This window comes from Mustelus asterias, unplaced genomic scaffold, assembly GCF_964213995.1.
Source record: "Mustelus asterias unplaced genomic scaffold, sMusAst1.hap1.1 HAP1_SCAFFOLD_185, whole genome shotgun sequence".
NCBI lineage: Eukaryota > Metazoa > Chordata > Chondrichthyes > Carcharhiniformes > Triakidae > Mustelus > Mustelus asterias.
In genome coordinates this window covers 811,775-833,068 of record NW_027590183.1, presented here as the reverse complement: position 1 = coordinate 833,068, position 21,294 = coordinate 811,775, and the positions used below count along the sequence as shown (strand labels likewise).

The 21,294-nt window shown below is 44.6% G+C and overlaps 1 protein-coding gene across 1 annotated transcript; it reads right to left on the bottom strand.

The window, feature by feature from the left end:
* Positions 1-1,255: 1,255 nt before the first annotated feature.
* On the bottom strand, positions 1,256-20,601 carry LOC144485342 (uncharacterized; the record flags this gene model as incomplete). The annotated part of the gene is made up of 7 exons (XM_078203540.1): positions 20,525-20,601; positions 10,155-10,249; positions 8,861-9,024; positions 4,152-4,323; positions 3,997-4,062; positions 2,896-2,994; positions 1,256-1,445 (listed from the first exon to the last, which is right to left on the bottom strand). Coding segments are annotated over exons 2-7 (755 nt in total), but the record flags the coding sequence as incomplete, so codon positions are not given.
* Positions 20,602-21,294: the final 693 nt, after the last annotated feature.

The following is a 21,294-nucleotide window of genomic DNA, read 5'->3' as shown; positions in this document are numbered from 1 at the left end:
GCATGAGAATGTGTATGTGAGAACATGTGTATAACTGTGTATGTGGGACAGCGTGTATGTGTGTGAGAGAGAGTGTATTGTGACAGAAATTGTGCAAGAGAGTTTGTGCGAGAGGGTCCATTGGAGAGGTTTTTTTTAATCATTTACTGGATCCAGATGTCACTGGCTAGGGTAGCATATATTGCCCGTCGCCGATTGCCTTTGCGATTGTGGCGATGAGCTGCCTTCTTGAAGTCAAGGAACCGAACAGCACGTCTTTCGGGCTGTGGGAGAGAAACGGAGCACCCGGAGGAAAACCATGCAGGCGCAGGGAGAACGTGCAGACTCCACATAGACAGTAACCCAAACCAGGAAAAGAACCCGTGTCCCTCGCCTGTGAGGCAGCATAGAGGGAGCAGCTGGAAAATGCAAGGTTAAAACAGAAGTTTAGTGAAGCAAAACTTGAAATTGTCATGTGGCCTTAGAAGTTGAACAATATAATGATATGCAAGTGTCACGGGTGAGTCACTTTCATACACACTGTGAGAAGGACGATAATGAGAACGAGAGCTGTGATAGAGAGGGATGCAGCTAACAAGAATTTGGGGAGATAGTGCAGAAATATAGTAAATTCGAGGCAACTGTGAAGTGAAACATAGAACACAATCAAAAACTGTCTAACGACACAACATGTCAGAAGGAGTTAGAGGCTGACATAGAGAGTGATAAATTGACGTCTCTATTCTCAGCTCAAATGGTATGATGTGCAGTTTTAAGAACCATGGGCTGGATGGAATCAGTGATAAATTGAATTATTGAATTTGCTACTGTCGCCTATGGTGGGTTGTTTTACACATTTGGGAACATAGAGCTGGATGAAGACAGCGACAGGGACGGAGATATGGTGTGCATTTGGTGAAACCATCAGGTCCACTTGCAACATCTGGGCATTTGGTGAAACCATCAGGTCCACTTGCAACATCTGGGCATTTGGTGAAACCATCAGGTCCACTTGCAACATCTGGGCATTTGGTGAAACCATCAGGTCCACTTGCAACATCTGGGCATCAGTGCGAGCTGATTGGAGGGTTAGCAGCTGGAAAGAACCTTGCGCCACATGGCATGTTAGTTGCTGATATTATTTTCCAAGTGGCTGAGATTTATTTTTTATATGCACTTTGCTTTATTCAGTGATGTTCAGAAAGTTTTAGCCAGTTCACATAACGGGTGGGGATATGAACACTTTGATGGGCGGGGTGGAGCAGTCTCAGCTGACCGTATCCATGGACACGGCTGCGCTTGTTTAGACGGGAGAGTTAACTCATGTGGCTTATCACCAATGGAGCTGTAGGCCTCAGAGTCGGAACATCTGCTCTGGAGAATTATAGTTATGAGACTCAAGTAGACATTTGATGGGTTGAATAGCGAGCCACTTTTGTTGGTTTCAGCACATTTGGTTTTCAGCACTTGGAAATGGATCAAATTTGCAGTTAAACTTTTTATGTATATAGTTTTTATCTCACAGTGATCCCAAGGGAACCATGTAAAAGCCATTGTATTGGCAGTACATTTTTCTTTCTTTTTCTCCTTCCCCCTCTCTCAATGCTTTCTTCTCTGATATCAGGCTACTTGCCGAGCTGGATACTCCGGTCAGATCAATTAAATGCAGATTATTATGGATGTGTTCAAGGTAATTAGCTAGAATGTAAACCTGATATAAACCTCTTCAGGGAAAAAATGCTCTCTCAGCTGAAACATCAAAGCTGCAAAATTGCATTTTTAAAGGAAACACATTTGTCAGATAAAGAATATAGTAGCTGGGCAGATCTTGGGAAAACCAGGTCTTCTTTTCCTCTCACCCATCAGGGGGAATAAGGGGTTTAACAATCTTATTTCACAGACTGGTGAAGTTTTGTGTCCACTCACAACATACGGACAATGAAGGCAAATTCGTATTGCATAACGGAACAGGAGAAGGCACGGAACTTTCATTCATGTGCCCCAAATGAGAATAACCCACAATTCATAAAAATATTCTTCAACCTTATCTCAGCTAAAAGTACAGGATTGTTCTTATTGGGTGAGATTCGAATTGTGTTCTGTCCCAAATGGGAGACTGGCTCTCAGCATCATCAAACCCCTGCTCCAATATAAGCAAATCACTGAGCAATCGTGTTACTGAATCTGGGCTGCTGGACATATGGAAGCTTCTGCACCCGAGTAACAGAGACTTTGTATTTTATTCCAAAACTCACTGCTTTCACTCTCGCATTGACTATTTATTTACAATTGAGTCAGAGTCTCATAGAATCATTGACAGTGACATTCTCGCTATAACTCTCTCTGATCATAAGTCCATAGACTTGTGACCTGGGTCAAAAATCTACTGCAAAGAGATGGCGTTTGAATGCATCTTTCTTAAATGATGATGAGAAAATAATTACAACGTTGTCTATAACTTAATACTGTCTCTGACCCGATGAAACAGCGTAAAGGAACATTTAAGGGGCCGCATCATATCATTTACTTGTTCCAAAAAGGAAGAAGAATAAATTAAAGTGATCAAATGCAAAAAGGTAATTCACGATTTAGAACAGCAACACAATAAGCAGCACTCATTAGCTTTGATGGTCACCCTCACAAAGGCTCGCCGAGCTCTCGATACTTGACTTTCAGAACACGTTGAAGGGTGTTTATGAGTTGCAAAACAGAGACATTACGAGCATGTTAACAAGGCGAGCCTTGATAGTGGGGAAAGAAGCCACCAGGTCCATCGAGTCTGCACCGACTCTCCAACAGAACATCCCACCCAAGCACTTTCCCATAACTCCACATATTTACCCCCGCTAATCCCCCTAAATGCTTTAGTTAACTGAGGATTTGAACTATTTAAAGAATAAACTTGAAAAAACAAACTTGACAACGGTTCAGTGAAGTTCAGGCATTCGAAGCATTTCTGGACTATGGTGGAAAATACACAGAACAAGAAAATGAGGTTCTGGTAATTTAGAGTTGCTGAAGTGAAAAAATATAAAGCACAACAGACGAAAGATGATTGGGAAAAACAGGAATGCAGTGTGAAGGTTGTGATGCGATCAGCCATGGACTTGTTCATAAGAACATAAGAACGTATGAAATAGGAGCAGGAGTAGGCCATCTAGCCCCTCGAGCCTGCCCCGCCATTCAATAAGATCATGGCTGATCTGAAGTGGATCAGTTCCACTTACCCGCCTGATCCCTATAACCCCTAATTCCCTTACCGATCAGGAATCCATCTATCCGTGATTTAAACATATTCAACGAGGGAGCCTCCACCACTTCAGTGGGCAGAGAATTCCAGAGATTCACCACCCTCTGAGAGAAGAAGTTCTTCCTCAACTCTGTCCTAAACTGACTCCCCTTTATTTTGAGGCTGTGCCCTCTCGTTCTAGTTTCCTTTCTAAGTGGAAAGAATCTATCCATCTCTACCCTATCCAGCCCCTTCATTATCTTATAGGTCTCTATAAGATCCCCCCTCAGCCTTCTAAATTCCAACGAATACAAACCCAATCTGCTCAGTCTCTCCTCACAATCAACACCCCTCATCTCTGGTATCAACCTGGTGAACCTTCTCTGCACTCCCTCCAAGGCCAATATATCCTTCCGCAAATAAGGGGCCAATACTGCACACAGTATTCCAGCTGCGGCCTCACCAATGCCCTGTACAGCTGCAGCAAGACATCTCTGCTTTTATATTCTATTCCCCTTGCGATATAGGCCAACATCCCATTTGCCTTCTTGATCAATGGTGGAGCAGTTTAGAGGGACCGAGGGGTCAACATTTGCTCCTAATGTGTATGGTCGTATGAATTGCAAACTTGAACCTGTGCAGAACAGATGAGGATGGACGACAAATTCAAACAATATTTAACCCTGATTCCGAGACTTCGATTTTCTGATTCCCAAATTCTGACAACTAATTATTCAGACTCTTAGCAGTGAAATAATTAGTTTGCAATCTTCACTGTCATCACTTACCTTTTAGGTTACTGGGTACTTCCGATAATCCTTGTGGGATGTTCATGTGAACAAATGCATCAGGACCTGATTAAAGGAATTACAATCATGAAATCAGCTATGTGCAATATCAGAACAATCTGCAATGGTTAATTCACTGCGCGATTTTACTGTACCAAGTGTCGGTAATTCTCTCAGTATTTTCTCCAACTTTGGTAACCCACGGTGCATTTCCACAAAGGATTCCCACATCACCCTGAGAGCCCGAGGGCCTTTCTCTATCACCAGATTTAGGAGAAGTTTGGAACAGTCCGCGAGGTTCCCACTGTCTGCGATTTCCTTTACTTTCTGTAAAGAATAATAAGGAGCGTATTGGAAAACAGAGTGAAAGGTAAGCAGGTGTTTTGAGGACAGGAGGCAGTCCCTGGACTGGGTCCTGATCCCTTCTCAACACTGAATAAAGATCACATTTTGATTCCGTCCTTAATTTAAACGACATATAAATAAACCAAATAGTTAATTGAAAATAATTTTCAGAGAGTGAGAAATCCCAGAGAACCAGCAATAATTTCAATGGGATTAATTTCATCTGAATTTCCGTGCCCAACATGACATCAGATTACTGTTAGACTATAGGATCCACTTTTTTATGATGTTGTGGCAGTGTATCATGTAAATGGTAAACACCGCTGCCATGTGTGTCGATAGTGGAGGGTGTGAATGCTGATGTTGGTGAGATGGGGTGTCAATCAGGCGGCTGTTTTGTCCGGGATGCTGTCGAGCGTCTTGAAAGTTGTTGGAACTGCGCACATCCAGGCAACTGGAGACGATTCCATCACACTCTGACTGTGCCTTTTAGACGATGAAGAGGTCTTGGGGAGTGAGGAAGTGAGTCACACTCCACAGAATCTGACCTGCTCTCGTCACCAGTATTTTGTGCCTGGTACAATTCAGTTTCAGGTCAGCTGCACCCCCCCAGCATCGTGATAGAGGGGGATTCAATGATTGTAATGAAATTCAATCGCCAAGGAGGGAGGGGTGGAATCTCTTTTGATGGCATTTGTAATTGCCTGGCATTTTTGTAGCGCGAACGTTACTTGGCATATCGCAGCCCAGGCCTGACTGGTGTCCAGGTTTTCTTGCATATGTGCTCTAATTGCTTCAGCATCTGTGGAGTTGCAAATTGTGCTGAAAATAGTGCAATCGTCAGCAAACACCCCACATCTGAGATTAAGTTAGAAGTACGATCACTGATACGTCTTTCTCCTGCCAGAATATTGCCATGGCCCAAAGCATTTACAGTTTACATTTACTTTGGTTATTTCATGATATCATTTGGAGTGAACTGAATTAGCTAAGGACTGACATCTGTGATGACAGGGACCTCAATAGACAGTCACAATAGATCATCTACTGGCTCCTAAAACAGAAAAGGCTCCAAAATCTCAGCAGGTCCGACAGCATCTGTGGGGAGAGAATAGAGACAAAGTTTCGTGCCCAGATAGTCCTTCGTCAGAGCTCTGATGAAGGGTCATCCAGACTCGAAACGTTGGCTCTATTCTCTCCTCACAGGTGCTGTCAGACCTGCTGAGATTTTCCGGGGTGTTCTGTTTTTGTTTCACATTGCAGCATCCGCACTATTTTGCTTTCATTCTTTCTTTCACCTCCGGCGTCCTTCTGGCTAATAATATTTGCCAATGTTTCAGCTTTGTCTTTTGTACTGGAATGTTCAGACATACTGAAACATATTTAATTTAGGACGTGGATATTTGGGGCGCCTAATACTCCAGATGGTTAGTTAATAATTCACACCAGCCATGGACGAATCCGGCAGGGATGCAGAGCTTTGGATCCGATTCATTAGATTTCGGGTCACTTCCCTCATGCTTGTTCTGCTGTTTGCTATAAAAGCATTCCCGCCTTGAACCTTCACCAGTTTGACACCTGTTGTTGAGGTACCCCCGGCGCTATCAATGGCATCCCCTCCTGCACTGTTCATTCACTCGGACTGATACACTGGCAATAGCAGAGCAGATGATATGCTGGGCCGTGAAGGTCGAATACAATTCTGCTGCTCCTACTGATTGATCACACTGTCTAATGGCTGCGCAGTTTTGACTCAACTGATCTGTACAAAACCTATCACATTTAACTCGTTGGTAAATCCACACAACACCTGAAGGTAAGTCAGGACTTTGCCTCCTAATGGAAAGTTTGTTGGTCACTCCGACAACTTTGACCATGTGCATCTGGAACAGACAGCCTGATCAGGAGGAGGTCAAATAAGTTAAACCTTTTGTTGATTCACTCACCGCCTGCCGCAGACCCAGTGCAGCAGCTATGCCCTTTAGGACGTTGCTCGCTCGTTCAGTGGTGGCGCTACTGAGCATGACTTGTTGATGGATATTTCAGTCCCCACCCAGAGTATATTTCCTGCCCTTGCCATCCTCAGTGCTTCCTCCAAACAGTGTGTCACATGGAGGAGCAGTTGTTCATCAGATAGTGGGCATTGTAGGCTGAAACCAGCAGGCAATTTCATTGCCACGCTTCCAACCGGATTATGAGACTTCAGGGAGTTCAGACTCAATGTTGAGGAAATCCAGGGCAATCTGCTCCCCACTGGATGTCTTGTGGGTCTTTCCTGTCAGCGGGACAGGTCATACCCAACAATGATGATGGTTGTATTTGGGACATTGTCTGCAAGTATGATGTTGAGAGGTTCATTGTTTCAGGGTACTGGTTGACTAGTCAGTGGGATAGCTTTCCGAATCTTAGCACTGGCCCCACATGATGAAATTTGTAGGGCCGACAGGGTTGGGAATGTAATTGTAATTTCCGGGTGAATCATTCGGTTTCAATACTTTTAGACTTTGCAGCCATTTAATAAAACTGAGTTGCCTGTTAGACTTTTCTAGAAGTAATCACACTGTTTTAGAGCTGGGGTCACACGTAGTCCAAACAAGGACAGCAGATCTCAGTCTACCATCGACATTATTGATTGGGATGGGTTTTTACATCAATGGATAATGTTTTCATGGTCAGCATTACCGAAACTAGATTTCAATTCAAGATGTATTAGTTGATTTTCATTTCCAAAATCTTCCATACTGGTGATTTGAAAGCATGTGCCCACAGTATTAGTTCTGTTAAGGGAGCGTTAGTGATTTGCTGCAGTGCATCTTTTACCAGGTGCACATGCTGACATTGTGACGTGGGAGGAAATATTTTTAAGAACAAATTCCATGCAAATCAAGTGCGTAGCTTCATTCTCGATGGTGTCGAGCTGCTTAGATAATGTTGGACACAATAATCCATGATTGTGGAGTGTATTCCGTCACGTTGCCCATTTTTGTCTTGTGGATTATTCGCAGACTTTGGGAATTCAGGAAGTGAGCCTTGCAGCAAATTCCCAGCCTCTGACTCTTCTCGTTAAGGTTGTGTTCAATTGTAACCCTCATGGTTGTTGAAGTGGGTTTCCGCAATGGTCATGTGACTTAGTGTCAAACAGGGATGGAGTTGTGTGGCAGGAATATCACTGACCATTTACTAGACTGGATATTGTTCAGTTCCTGATATCTGAGGAGTTACACATTAAGTTGTACATTTTAACATCAACACTAAAACACCTCCACTTCTGACCAATTGATAGCAGATAGGTCATGAAACAGCTGGATATATTTTCAGAGAACACAGGACGTTGAGGAACTCAAGTATGAGGGCCATGGGTCTGCTAGGATTGACCTCGAACAATCACAACTATCATTATGCTAGGTATGACTGCAGCCATTGCAGAGATTTAGCGCAGTTCCCATTCATTTCTATCGCCTGAGCATTCCATGACAGAGTTCAATCAAATAATGTTGTGATGTGAGAGGCAGACACTCGTGTTGGTCCATGAATGGACCAAGGGTTTAATGAGATCAGGAGGCAAGTGATACTGGCAGTACCTAAAAGGAACTTCAATTATCATGTTATTAAATGCTTAAAGTGTATTTATCTATGTTACAAAGAGGCTTGCATTAAGAATGCAATGTAGTGACCGAGGAAATCCCGTCGTTGTCACGCTCCAGCGCCTGTTCAGGTACATTGAAGGAGAATTTCGCATGGTCAATGCACCTAACCATCACGTCTTTCAGACTGTCGGAGGAAAGCTGAACACCCGACGGAAATGCACACAAAAACTCGGCAGCACGGTTCCAAAGTAGTTAGCAGTGTTGCCTCATAGCGCCAGGGACCTGGGTTCAATTCCCGACTTGGGTCACTGTGTGGAATCTGCACAGTCTCCCCGTGTCTGCGTGGGTTTCTTCCGGGTGCTCTGGTTAGGTGCATTGGCCATGCTAAATTCACCCTCAGTGTTCCCGAAAAGGCGCTGGAGTATGGCAACTCGGGGATATTCACAGTCACATCTTTGCAGTGTTAATACAAGCTTACTTTTCACAATAATAAATAAACTTTAAAACGTGCAGAACATGTAGACACCACGTAGAAAATGACTCAAACCAGGAATCGAACCCAGGTTCCCAGCGCTATGAGGCAGTAATGCTAACCACTGTGCCACTTTGCCGTCCCAAACTTGCAAAGTATCTGCAACTTTAAGTCACTGGTAATTACTCATTTTATCTCTGCCTCTTAGTGGGAGGAGGCTTGTGGGGTGCAAATTTTCCATATGGATTTGTCCTGTTTTGGGCAAATGGGATAGACATTTTTTACACGTTGTTGGGTAGATGCCAGCATTGTAGCTGTATTGGAACAGTTGTCTTTTTAGGAGAGCAGCAAGAGAGACCATAGCTTCTTACTGTTCAGCAAATTATTCTTCCTCTAATTTCATCAGGTCTGCGAAGTGAAAATGGGCAAAATCACTAAACCCACCATATCCTGGACTTACATGACTTTGTTTCACACCAATATGATCGCATGCTGCAAACATCAGACAGAGTCTCGCCACTCCTTCAATCGCCTGTTCTAGTCTGTCCCGGTAGAATTTGGTCAACAGCAACAGTTGGTCATCTTTACAGTTTGTCAAGAACTCAGTGATTTTAGAGTTTGGATCTGTGAACAGAAATTGGAAAAAAATGAAACACAATGAGTTCCTATCTGGACTGTTTTAATTTCCCGTAAACTTAAAACAACCCACTTAAATGTCATGTGAGCCATGTTATCAACTATCTTTCAGAAAACATTCATGATATTTATCTCATTTGTGAATAAAACCCATGTATCCAGCTGACCTCCAAATCACTTCATACCCCTGGTTAGTAAGAAGCAATTCACATCAACTTTCCAATATCAATTACCTTTTTTGCAGGAAATGTTTTTGCGTTTCGAAGCATTTTTCAATTTCATTCCTGAAAGGTTTTGCCTTTATTTTAACTGCAATCGCCACAGCCGAGATTGGTCTATTCAGGAGCTTGTCTCGCTTGTAACATAACTTCTATCCCTACATGCTCTTGTTCTCTGGACATAAAATCCAACATTAAATTGTTTGTTTTACTTTATGCTCCCTTTTCACGATATTTTAACAATCTATATTCAGGAATTCCCAAGGTTCTGTAGAGCTTCCAAGTTTCTAGGTTTTCCACATTTGGAAAGGGCCCTGTTCTATCCCTTATTGAAAGTGAAGGACCTGATATTGGCCTGCATTTTAATCTATTTGCCACAAACGTGCCAATTCACTTAATTTACTGATATTTCATTGCATATTGCCAGCTATACTGACGACAATGTTTCAATAACTTTGTGTCATAATCAGTTTTATATATCCATTTTTTTATTCCATCATCTAGGCTGTCAATAAATTTGGTTAGTAATTGTGAGCCTAACACAGATGCTTCTGGAACACAGCAAGTTGCATCCTGACAGTCAGCCTAAATCACCATTTACCTCATCTCTATCCCTTGCTTTTCCACCAATTTCACAATGAGGTCACAAATTTGCCTTCAATTGCATGACAGAAATTTTAAGAAACTCTGTCCAAATTCCTTCTGGATGTCTATGTAAACAATGCCTATCGACATGCACTAGACATTGCTTTCAGCACAACTTCATTATATCAGTTTTACTGGTTTATAATTTGCTGCCGCTATGTTCTTCTCTGCTCCTTGTGTGAACTGCAGGTTCATGAATGAGGTCTGGATTCATTAACAGGACGGTGAAAACTTGGGAGTGTTTTCTGAACCTACCATTGTCCAAAGTCAATCTTTTTGAAGATATTGGATATACTCCGCTGTTGAAACCTTCAGCCATTTTTGTGACAGGTGTTTTCGATTCTGGTGCTCTGAAATAGACAAATCCAGAGCAGGGTTAAATGGAAACTGTGAAGTGAAAATGCCTTGTTTGTATCTTTACGCAGCAATGTGATTTCCAAAATTTATATGGGGACAATCTTTTAGTATTTACAATCTCACAAACACCATGTAGATATGGTAGATCTGACGGTGACCCCACAACCTTGGTACTGCCTCTTCAAAAAATCATCTTGATTTCATTTGCCCTTGAAAATCCCTGGCCCATGTCCAGCCTCCTTTTCTCCAAAACACATGACGATAACTTTACCTGATAAATGTAGACACACCTTTCTTGGAACTTGTTTGAATACATCTAACTAGGTTTCCACCTACACCACAATACTGAAACAGCTCTTATCAAAGTCAAACATTACATTCTAGCAGAAATAAAATGGTCAGTGAAGTATCTTCAGCCGACTCTACGTCTCTGAAGCCTTTGGCACAGTTTGTCACATGATCATCTCTTCACTGCCTTCCAGCTGGGTGGAAATTGTCCCTGTCTGTTTGTTTATCCAGTAAATCGCACAGCACATATCACTGGCATTGGTTTATCTTCCCAATCCCATTCTCTGGACTCCCACTGGGTGGGCTATCTGTTTATCATAAATGTATTGCTTGCCAGCATATAAAACATAGTGTTACACATGCAAGATGATCTTACAAACTGCCCTGAAACTTGTTTCTTGTATCCTAACTTGCACCACGTCTCATTAACCCTAGATCCTTGTACACCATCTGGATCGAGCTTCTCAAATATACCCACTGACTCAAACTTCCCAGCCAGATATTATAGCCCAGCCTTAGATGTTGGCAATATTTCCGCACTCCTGAAAGTTTGGCCAGTCCTTATTTGGATTCTTCTATACATGGGCCCCTTGCCTTCAGCTGCCAAGAGACTACGCTCTGGAGTACTCATCCCACACATCTTCCAGCCTGTGGAACTCTTTCTTTAATTGAGATACTCATGAAGAGCTATGGATATGAACAAACTGGTTAAGCATTGGGACATAGGGTGGCAGAGTGGTTAGCACTACTGTCTCACATCTCCAAGGACCTGCCTTCGATTCCCGGCTTGGTAACTGTGTGTGGAGTTTGCACATTCTCCCCGTATCATTGTGGGTTTCCTCAGGCTGCTCCGGTTTCCTCCCACAGTCCAAAGATGTGCGGCTTAGGTTGATTAGTCATGCACGATTTTCCCTTAGTGTGGCGGGATGTGTTAGTTAGAGTGATTAATGGGGTTACTGCGTGGGGTTGTGGGGATAAGTCCGATGCGTGATTGTTGTCGGTGCAAACTCGATGGGCGGAATGGCCTTGTTCTGCACTGTCGGGTTTCTATTATTTCTGTGAGGTTTCTGGGTGTCCTCCCTTCTACTTCTTTTGTATCTTGGGATACGGCATCAAGTCGGCAGACGACCAGGGGAAAATTGAAACGTCAAAACACAATCTCTGTAAAGAGATTCAATGTCTATCCCAGACCTTGCAATGCCCTCCAGGTAAGGAATTTCTCACTCATGCCGGTGAACATGGCATGCTCCCCTTCCAGGGAAACCAGTAGTAAACCTGGCCACAGAAAATGAGTAAATTGTCTGAAGGACAACCCCATCGAATCTTGACTTCCTGGAGCCAATAACAGCCTACAAGGCCAAAGCAGGAACGGGAGGGGCTTATCTCCTGTTACCGCACATCCTCCCCATCTTCACATCCACCACTCCCCCCTTCGCTTCATCTACTGCGGGTGCACCGAGATCGGAAACGGGGGCCAGAACTGCAAAAATTAACAAATTAACATGCTTTTCAGAAAACCAGAAAATGTGTGCAGTCAAGGTGAACTTCCCTTAAGGTTATTCCATGGAATCCTGAATGCCTCAAAATCAGCAAGAATTCTGAATTACACACTGTCTGATCTCACTGACTCCATCCTCCCCGGGTTACACACTGTCTGATCTCACTGACTCCATCCTCCCCGGGTTACACACTGTCTGATCTCACTGACTCCATCCTCCCCGGGTTACACACTGTCTGATCTCACTGGCTCCATCCTCCCCGGGTTACATACTGTCTGATCTCACTGACTCCATCCTCCCCGGGTTACACACTGTCTGATCTCACTGACTCCATCCTCCCCGGGTTCCACACTGTCTGATCTCACTGACTCCATCCTCCCCGGGTTACACACTGTCTGATCTCACTGACTCCATCCTCCCCGGGTTACACACTGTCTGATCTCACTGACTCCATCCTCCCCGGGTTACACACTGTCTGATCTCACTGACTCCATCCTCCCCCGGGTTACACACTGTCTGATCTCACTGACTCCATCCTCCCCGGGTTACACACTGTCTGATCTCACTGACTCCATCCTCCCCGGGTTACACACTGTCTGATCTCACTGACTCCATCCTCCCCGGGTTACACACTGTCTGATCTCACTGACTCCATCCTCCCCGGGTTACACACTGTCTGATCTCACTGACTCCATCCTCCCCGGGTTACACACTGTCTGATCTCACTGACTCCATCCTCCCCGGGTTACACACGGTCTGATCTCACTGACTCCATCCTCCCCGGGTTACACACTGTCTGATCTCACTGCCTCCATCCCCCCCGGGTTACACACTGTCTGATCTCACTGACACTGGCTATCTAGATAAGTCTTAAACGTTCCCAGTGTGTCCGCCTCCACCACCTTGCCTGGCAGCGCATTCCAGGCCCCCACCACCCTCTGTGTAAAATGCGTCCTTCTGATATCCGTGTTAAATCCACCCCGCCCCATTCCCCCCTCACCTTGAACCTATGACCCCTCGTGAACGTCACCACCGACCTGGGAAAAAGCTTCCCACCGTTCACCCTATCTGTGCCTTTCATCATTTTATACACCTCTATTAGGTCTCCCCTCATCGTCTGTCTTTCCAGTGAGAACAACCCCAGTTTACCCAATCTCTCCTCATAACTAAGCTGCTCCATACCAGGCAACATCCTGGTAAACCTCCTCTGCACTCTCTCTAAAGCCTCCACGCCCTTCTGGTAGTGTGGCGACCAGAACTGGATGCAGTATTCCAAATGCGGCCGAACCAGCGATCTATACATCTGCAACATCAGACCCCAACTTTTATACTCTATGCCCCATCCTATAAAGGCAAGCATGCCATATGCCTTCTTCACCACCTTCCCCACCTGTGACGTCACCTTCAAGGATCTGTGGACTTGCACACCCAGGTCCCTCTGCGTATCTACACCCTTTATGGTTCTGCCATTTATCCTATAGCTTCCCCCTACATTATTTCTACCAAAATGCATCACTTCGCATTTATCTGGATTGAACTCCATCTGCCATTTCTTTGTCCATATTGCCAGCCTATCTATATCCTTCTGTAGCCTCTGACAATGTTCCTCACTATCTGCAAGTCCAGCCAATTTCGTGTCGTCCGCAAACTTGCTGATCACCCCAGTTACACCTTCTTCCCGATCGTTTATATAAATCACAAACTGCAGAGGTCCCAATACAGAGCCCTGCGGAACACCACTAGTCACAGGCCTCCAGCCGGAAAAAGACCCTTCCACTACCACCCTCTGTCTTCTTTGACCAAGCCAGTTCTCCACCCATCTAGCCACCTCCCCCTTTATCCCATGAGATCCAACCTTTTGCACCAACCTACCATGAGGGACTTTGTCAAACGCTTTACTAAAGTCCATATAGACGACATCCACGGCCCTTCCCTCGTCAACCATTCTAATCACTTCTTCAGAAAACTCCAGCAGGTTAGTGAGGCATGACCTCCCTCTCACAAAGCCACGCTGACTATCGTTAATGAGTTCATTCCTTTCTAAATGCACATACATCCTATCTCTAAGAATCCTCTCCAACAACTTCCCTACCACGGACGTCAAGCTCACCGGCCTATAATTACCTGGGTTATCCTTCCTTCCCTTCTTAAATAACGGGACCGCATTAGCTATCCTCCAATCCTCTGGGACCTCACCTGTGTCCAGCGACGCGACAAAGATTTATGTCCGAGGCCCAGCGATTTCATCTCTTGTCTCCCTGAGCAGCCTTGGATAGATTCCATCAGGCCCTGGGGATTTGTCAGTCTTTATATTCTCTAAAACACCTAACACTCCCTCCCTTGTAATGGAGATTTTCTCTAACGGTTCAACATTCCCCTCCGAGACACTCCCAGTCAACACATCCCTCTCCTTTGTGAATACCGACGCAAAGTATTCATTTAGGATCTCCCCTACTTCTTTGGGCTCGAAGCATAATTCCCCACTTTTGTCCCTGAGAGGTCCGATTTTTTCCCTGTCAACGCTTTTGTTCCTAACATATGAATAAAATGCCTTGGGATTCTCCTTAATCCTGTCTGCCAAGGACATTTCGTGTCCCCTTTTTGCCCTTCTAATTCCTCGTTTGAGTTCTTTCCTACTTTCTTTGTATTCCTCCAGAGCTCCCTCCGTTTTTAGCTGCCTGGACCTATCGTACGCTTCTCTTTTCTTTTTGACCAGTCCCTCAATTTCCCTGGTTATCCACGGTTCTCGAATCCTACCCTTCCTTTCCTTCTTAAGACTGATACATTCCCTTCATTGTATACACAGAGTGGGATAGAACAGGAGTCGGCCCTCGCACATGCAGTACCACTCAGTTAGATCAGTATTCTACGCTATTTGCACAGGTGGGTATTGAAATCCAACATATAATCAGCTAAAGAATCTCTTGGAAATTGTCAATTACCAAACTGAAGCAAGTCCGATTTCCCACCAACCAAAAAGGAAACATCCAAATTATTACAAGTAATCATATATCTCATTACCTAAGTCTCTCTATTACATTTCATATACCGCCCAACTAATATTATCACCACCGATGTAAACTCGACAAAAGGAACCGGCAATAGTGAAGCAATTAAATGCTCCCCGCTGTTTTTCTGTTTGATTATACATCACCGTTGTAAAAAAAAACAAGCTGCGCTATTTCCTTATGCGACCGGTTATAACAATGGTGCTTCATTCTAAATTGCATTTTTTGTTGTTTTTGTCATTCATTACTTTGTTTCTTTTCAATCCATTCGACGTCTCATTTCTTTTGTATCATTATTGGGCGATGTGGCATCTTCGAGGCCAGGAAATCATCATATTGATGGAATGTCAGAGAGGGAACTGAACATTCAGACCCTGGAAATCAATGTTATCATGGTTGTTCCATGTCTCACCTCCATTTTCGAGGCATTGCTAAAGAAAATCGTGAATGCAAAAATATCGACATCAGCCTTGAAAGTCTAATTGTATCAGCTTGCACAGAGCTCTTTTGGCAGCTAACTACAGATTTCTGCAACTCTTTTTCCAAAGAAACTTAGTCCGGTATAATCCAGCTCTAATTTAACATGAAATCAGCATGGCCTTCATTCGCTATCACATGAAATAGTTTATCCCCGACATGGTTACATGATAACTTGATCAGTTCTTAATCAGCTGAAATCTATTCAAAGCAAAACAGTTTATATGCTCTATGCCATTGAAGTCCAAGAGTGAATCGGCTGCAACAAGTCTGACCTTGCTTTTCGGGTTTAACGGGCATAGTTTTAGACTGGGAATGAAGCTTGTGGCAAGATAATCAACAAAAGGGAAATGGCTACTTCAAAACTTTCTCACCAATCTACCAGTTTCCGATCTATCTGTCCATGATATTATTTGCAGTAGTGACGAACACTCAGTCCTTGTGGAAATCGGAAATCGCCTATAAGTTTACAATAGCCTGTATCGTCATTTGAGGCACTATCAGTGTACTAAGTGGGATATGTTTTGAACAGATCAATACTCTCAAGATTGGGCATCTCTGACGTATTGTTGTCCATCATCACAAACATAATTTTGTCAACGAACGAACTGTAACCTCAAAGCCCTTCACGGCCCCACTTTGATCTTGTCACTGAGCCAGGGGATCAATCCCGGAATAACAAAGTGTTCAGGAGAGCATGCGAGGAGTCGCACCAGGTCTACGTCAAAGTGAGGTGTCAACATTGTGAAGCAACAAGATGTTGAGTCACATGACCCAAACCTATACCGGCATCACCCTGAGGTTTCTCACATCACAGAAGCCAGTCTTCAGGAAACTTAATTCGCTGCATGTAATACATATTTTCTGAAGTGGCTGAACATATTAGATACCCCAAAATATATGTGCTCTAACAAAAATGCACCATTATGTCTGTTATTATAGTCAACAGCTTCCATGGAGTACTTGGGCGGTTGACTTTGTGTTTCGTCATTGGGGGAGATCAGCGCGCAATTCCCAGGGATAGTGGTCAATTGGAGGGTGAGATAACAATGGAGGCTGTGGCGGTGGTTAGTAAGGATCTCGTGGTCAGGTGGTGAGCCGTGGGGTGGTCAGTGGGGGAAGATAGTGGAAGCCAGGATTTCAGAGATCACTGGTGGATGTTGTACAGTGAAAGTCAGTAAGGGATGTAGCTGGAGGGAATTCTCAGAAGATAGGTGGGTAGATCAGGGTAGAGCCATAGAAAAGATGCAACCCATATTGACCATGCAAGTCTGAGGACACGCAGGCATCCTTTCCAATCCTGCAATTAAGACGCAGATCCGCATAGCCAACTCGGATAGCGAATTCCAGACATCCACGACCCTGAATCAAACAGATTATCCACATGTCCCCTCTAAACACTCTGACACTTATCATGAATCTATGTCCCATGGTTCCAGGATTCTCCACAAAGAGAATCAATTTTATCCTCCATAATCGTAGAATCCTACAGTGCAGAAAGAGGCCATTCGGCCCATCGAGTGTGCACCAACCACAATCCCACCCAGGCCCTATCCCCATATATTTACCCACTAATCCCTCTAACCTATGCACCCCGGGACACTAAGGGGCAATTTAGAATGGCCAATCAACCTCGCCCGCACATCCTTGGACTGTGGGAGGAAACCGGAGCACCCGGACGAAACCCACGCAGACACGGGGAGAATGTGCAGACTCCACACAAGCAGTGACCCGAGCCGGGATTCGAACCCAGGTCCCTAGAGCTGTGAAGCAGCAGTGCTAACCACTGTGCTACCGTGCCGCCCTATCTCTATATAATCTATCTCTTCCCCTCATCATTTTGTACACCTTTGTTCCAAGGAAAGTAACCACAATCGGTTTAATCTCTCCTCATAGCAACAGTGTTCTCGCCCTGGCAACATTCTTGTGAACCTCCTCTACATTCATTCCAGAGCAATTACGTTCTTACTGTAATATGGTGACAAGAACTGCACGCTATATTTCAGTTGTGGCCTCAGCAGTATTTTGTCCAATTCCAACATTACATCTTGACTTTTACATTCTATACCTCTGACAATAAAGGAGAACATTCCCTATGCCTTCTTTACAACCTTGTCGACTTGAACTGCTGCATTTAGGCTCAGCGTACTTGTACACATATTCCCATATATTGGGTAATCTCCAAAACTGCTTTGCCTCCCTAATTGCATGACTTCACACTTCTCCGTGTTAAAATCCATCTGCCACTTTACCGCCTGCTCCACCAACCCATCTATATAATTTCGAAATTATAGCTACCCTCTACACTATTCACTGCTCGGCCAATCTTTTTGCCATCTGCAAATTTCCAAATCGTGCCGCCACTTTCATGTCCACATCATCAACATGTAACACAAACAGTAAGGGGTCGCAAAAGCGAGCATTGTTGAACTTTTTATCCAGTTTGGCACAGTACGCTGTACACCATGTGTTTTAACACTTTTCACCGATCTGCCATATGGGACCTTGTCAAACGCCTGGCTAAGTTCCGTGTACACAACAAACACAGCACTACCTTCATCATCCCTTCTTGTCATGTCCTCAAAGAATTCAATGAAATCCGTGAGGCAAGATCTTCCTTTGACAACTGCACGTTGACCATCCCTGACAAGTCCGTGCCTTTCTACATGACAATTAATCCGCTCACTCAGGATTATTTCCAATAATTTGCCCATCACCAATTTAAGGCTAACTGGCCTATAATTGTTTGGCATTTCCCTCGACACCTTTTTTAAACAATTGAACTAAGTTCAATTGTTTAACAAAGGAATGGGGCGGCACGGTAGCACAGTGGTTAGCACTGCTGCTTCACAGCCCCAGCGACCTGGGTTCGATTCCGGGTTTGGGTCACTGTCTGTGTGGAACTTGGACATTCTCCTCGTGTCTGCGTGGGTTTCCTCCGGGTGCTCCGGTTTCCTCCCACAGTCAAAAGGTGTGCGGGGTTAGGTTGATTGGCCATGCTAAAATTGCCCCTTAGTGTCCTGAGATGCGTAGGATAGAGGGATTAGCGGGAAAAATATGGGGGTAGGGCCTGGGTGGGATTGTGGTCGGTGCAGACTCGATGGGCCAAATGCCTTTTTATGCACTGTAGGGTTCTATGATTCTATGATCCTAAGTTTGCGCTCCTGCAGCCCTCAGTTAGCTCCTCTATCTCTAGTGATGATTGGGAAATCATTATCAGAATAGTGAGTGAGATGTTGGCTCGGCTGAGGAAGATGGGCTGGAATTCTGTGGTATGTTGGGTGGTTGTAGGTGGGTGCACTGAGCTGCAAGCGAGGAGGTGTGGTATTCATCAGCTTGTGGGGGGAGGGGGGCAGTTATGTTGCCCTATTCTGGATGGAGGGGCTAATCTTGTGGCAGAGTGAAATCGTTTTGTCCCATGGAACTCCGAGAGGTTAGTGCACAGGTCACGTGGTGGGAATGGGGTTGGAGTGTAGCGTGGGACCCATGGTGAATTTTAGGCCTTTGGGTGGTCAAGGAAGTTGCGAGGGGGACGGGTGGTCAGGGGGATGGTCAGTGGAAGGCTTGGATAGGAGGTGTTCAGTGTGGTGTTGTCAGATGGTGAAAAAAGTTGCTATGGGGTGTCATATTTTAAACGGCTTCGTTACTTGGTGGAGATCGGTCAGATTGTCAGCCGGGTCAGTCAGCAGGACGGTCAAGTGTTTGGAGGGTGGTCAGTGGGGAGGCGGGCTGCAATGGGATGTTCAGATGGTCTGGATGATCAGTGGGTATACTGGTCAGTAGTGAATGGAGCTCACTGGCATTTAGTCAGCGACGAGTTGACTCGGGGGTAATTAAATGTGTGGTCCTGAGGAAGGGAGGTGGGGTTTACTCGAGGGGCTCATAATAGCTCACGTGGTAGCGTCTGGGTAGGCGGGCGTGGTCTGTTGGGGCCGCACGGAAGACAGTCAGAGGTGCTCTGTAGATCAGGTGGTTTTCCGTGGGATCCCGTGGAATGTTGGTGGTTTTGAAGTCAGGACAGGGGGAGGGCAACAGATGTTATGTGGGTTTGGCCAGAGGGGATCGAGGGGAGTTTGGCCAGAGGGGATCGAGGGGAGTTTGGCCAGAGGGGATCGAGGGGAGTTTGGCCAGAGGGGATCGAGGGGAGTTTGGCCAGAGGGGATCGAGGGGAGTTTGGCCAGAGGGGATCGAGGGGAGTTTGGCCAGAGGGGATCGAGGGGAGTTTGGCCAGAGGGGATCGAAGGGACATTCAAAATGTTCGGAAGTTAGATGTGGAATAACATAGAGCGTCATGGTGGTAAGACAGGATGCCATGGATTGCCAGTGAGTAGTCAGATAGGAGGGTGGGGGTTTCAAGGAGGCAGTCCGTTGTTCCTATTGGATTATTCGATATTGATGGGTGGTCTGTGGATCTATCGATCTATCGATCACCATGTCATCGATAGATGCCTCAGTAATATAGTTACATCTAAGTGTGAAGTGGATTAAATTCTTCTAAATTTGTCTAAGTGATGACTACTTAAGGCAGTCTGAACATTAATCGGAAGTTCGTAATTTACATCACAAAGTCTGGTGGTTCCATCACAGGGCGATGGCTCAATAAAAGATTGAACTTCTCGGGCAATTGTCACACAGGTTTTACCGGGGGAACTCTGCGCCGTGGCCGCGGTGTCCCCAGCATCTTTTTGTTTTGGGGTCTGCCCAATTCGGATATCTCAGAGCCCGAAAAGTATGAGCCGGAATTGAATGAAGATAACCTAAAACACTGGTTCAGCCTTAAGCCGGAAGAAAGAGTTGAACATTGGACACAGGGTGACAAGGAAGGCGGGATATTTGGGCCAGATGGATTGATCTTGCACTGTCCGGCACAGGCTCGCTGACGTTCTTCAGTGCTGTTAACCATTCAATAAATCTACTGGACCACTCTGTAAAATGCCACAAAGGCTCATGTTTCTTAAATCTCTGTAATAGTTGTTAGTATATTCTGGGTTCTTACCTTATGCTGCGGTTCTTGAATCTGGTTCCAGAGAGTCCTGATAAATTAGTGTACTGCTTACAGCAGATTATCGAACACACCCTGGGTAAAGATTAATTACATATTACAGTCATAAACAAGTCCTTCAGCCTGATCAGCACAAACCAGTAACACATTGTAATTTTATTTAGAGCTGGATCCGAATTAAATGGCGTATCATTTTAATTGAATTATTCTGATTATTCACTGATCAATTTTGACAAGGGTGTTCATTTTGTTCCCTGTTGATAGTGATTACATTTCCCCTGCTGTTTTAGACACACAGTCTACATTTATTGGCTGTGATGTTTTTTTTCTCTTTTTATTACCTACTGTGTAACGTCTTTATTATTGGACTATAAACTTTCAAAGAGAGCAAAGTTCAAAGTTCAAACATGGTTGCTTTATGGGGTTCAGACACCAGGGGATAGGAAACACTGAGCTCGACCGCTGAAATATATTTGCTTTCAATCGCTAGATTTTCACTCCATTTTGCTGCAATTCTATCCGTGTAAATGCTATTTATTGATATTGTTGATCCATTAATCTCGGTACCCAGGCTTCTATCATATTCCACTGCCCTGAACTTGTGCATTTTCCATCATAGATTATTCTCCCAGCTTCAGTAGATTAATGAGGAGAATGTCTTAGAATGGTCTCCAGTTGGTTATCTGCGCTTTTTTTTTGTTTACAGCCTGAGATGTGATCAGAAATATAGCACCTAATCAGCCTCAATATTTGGTAATTGGCTT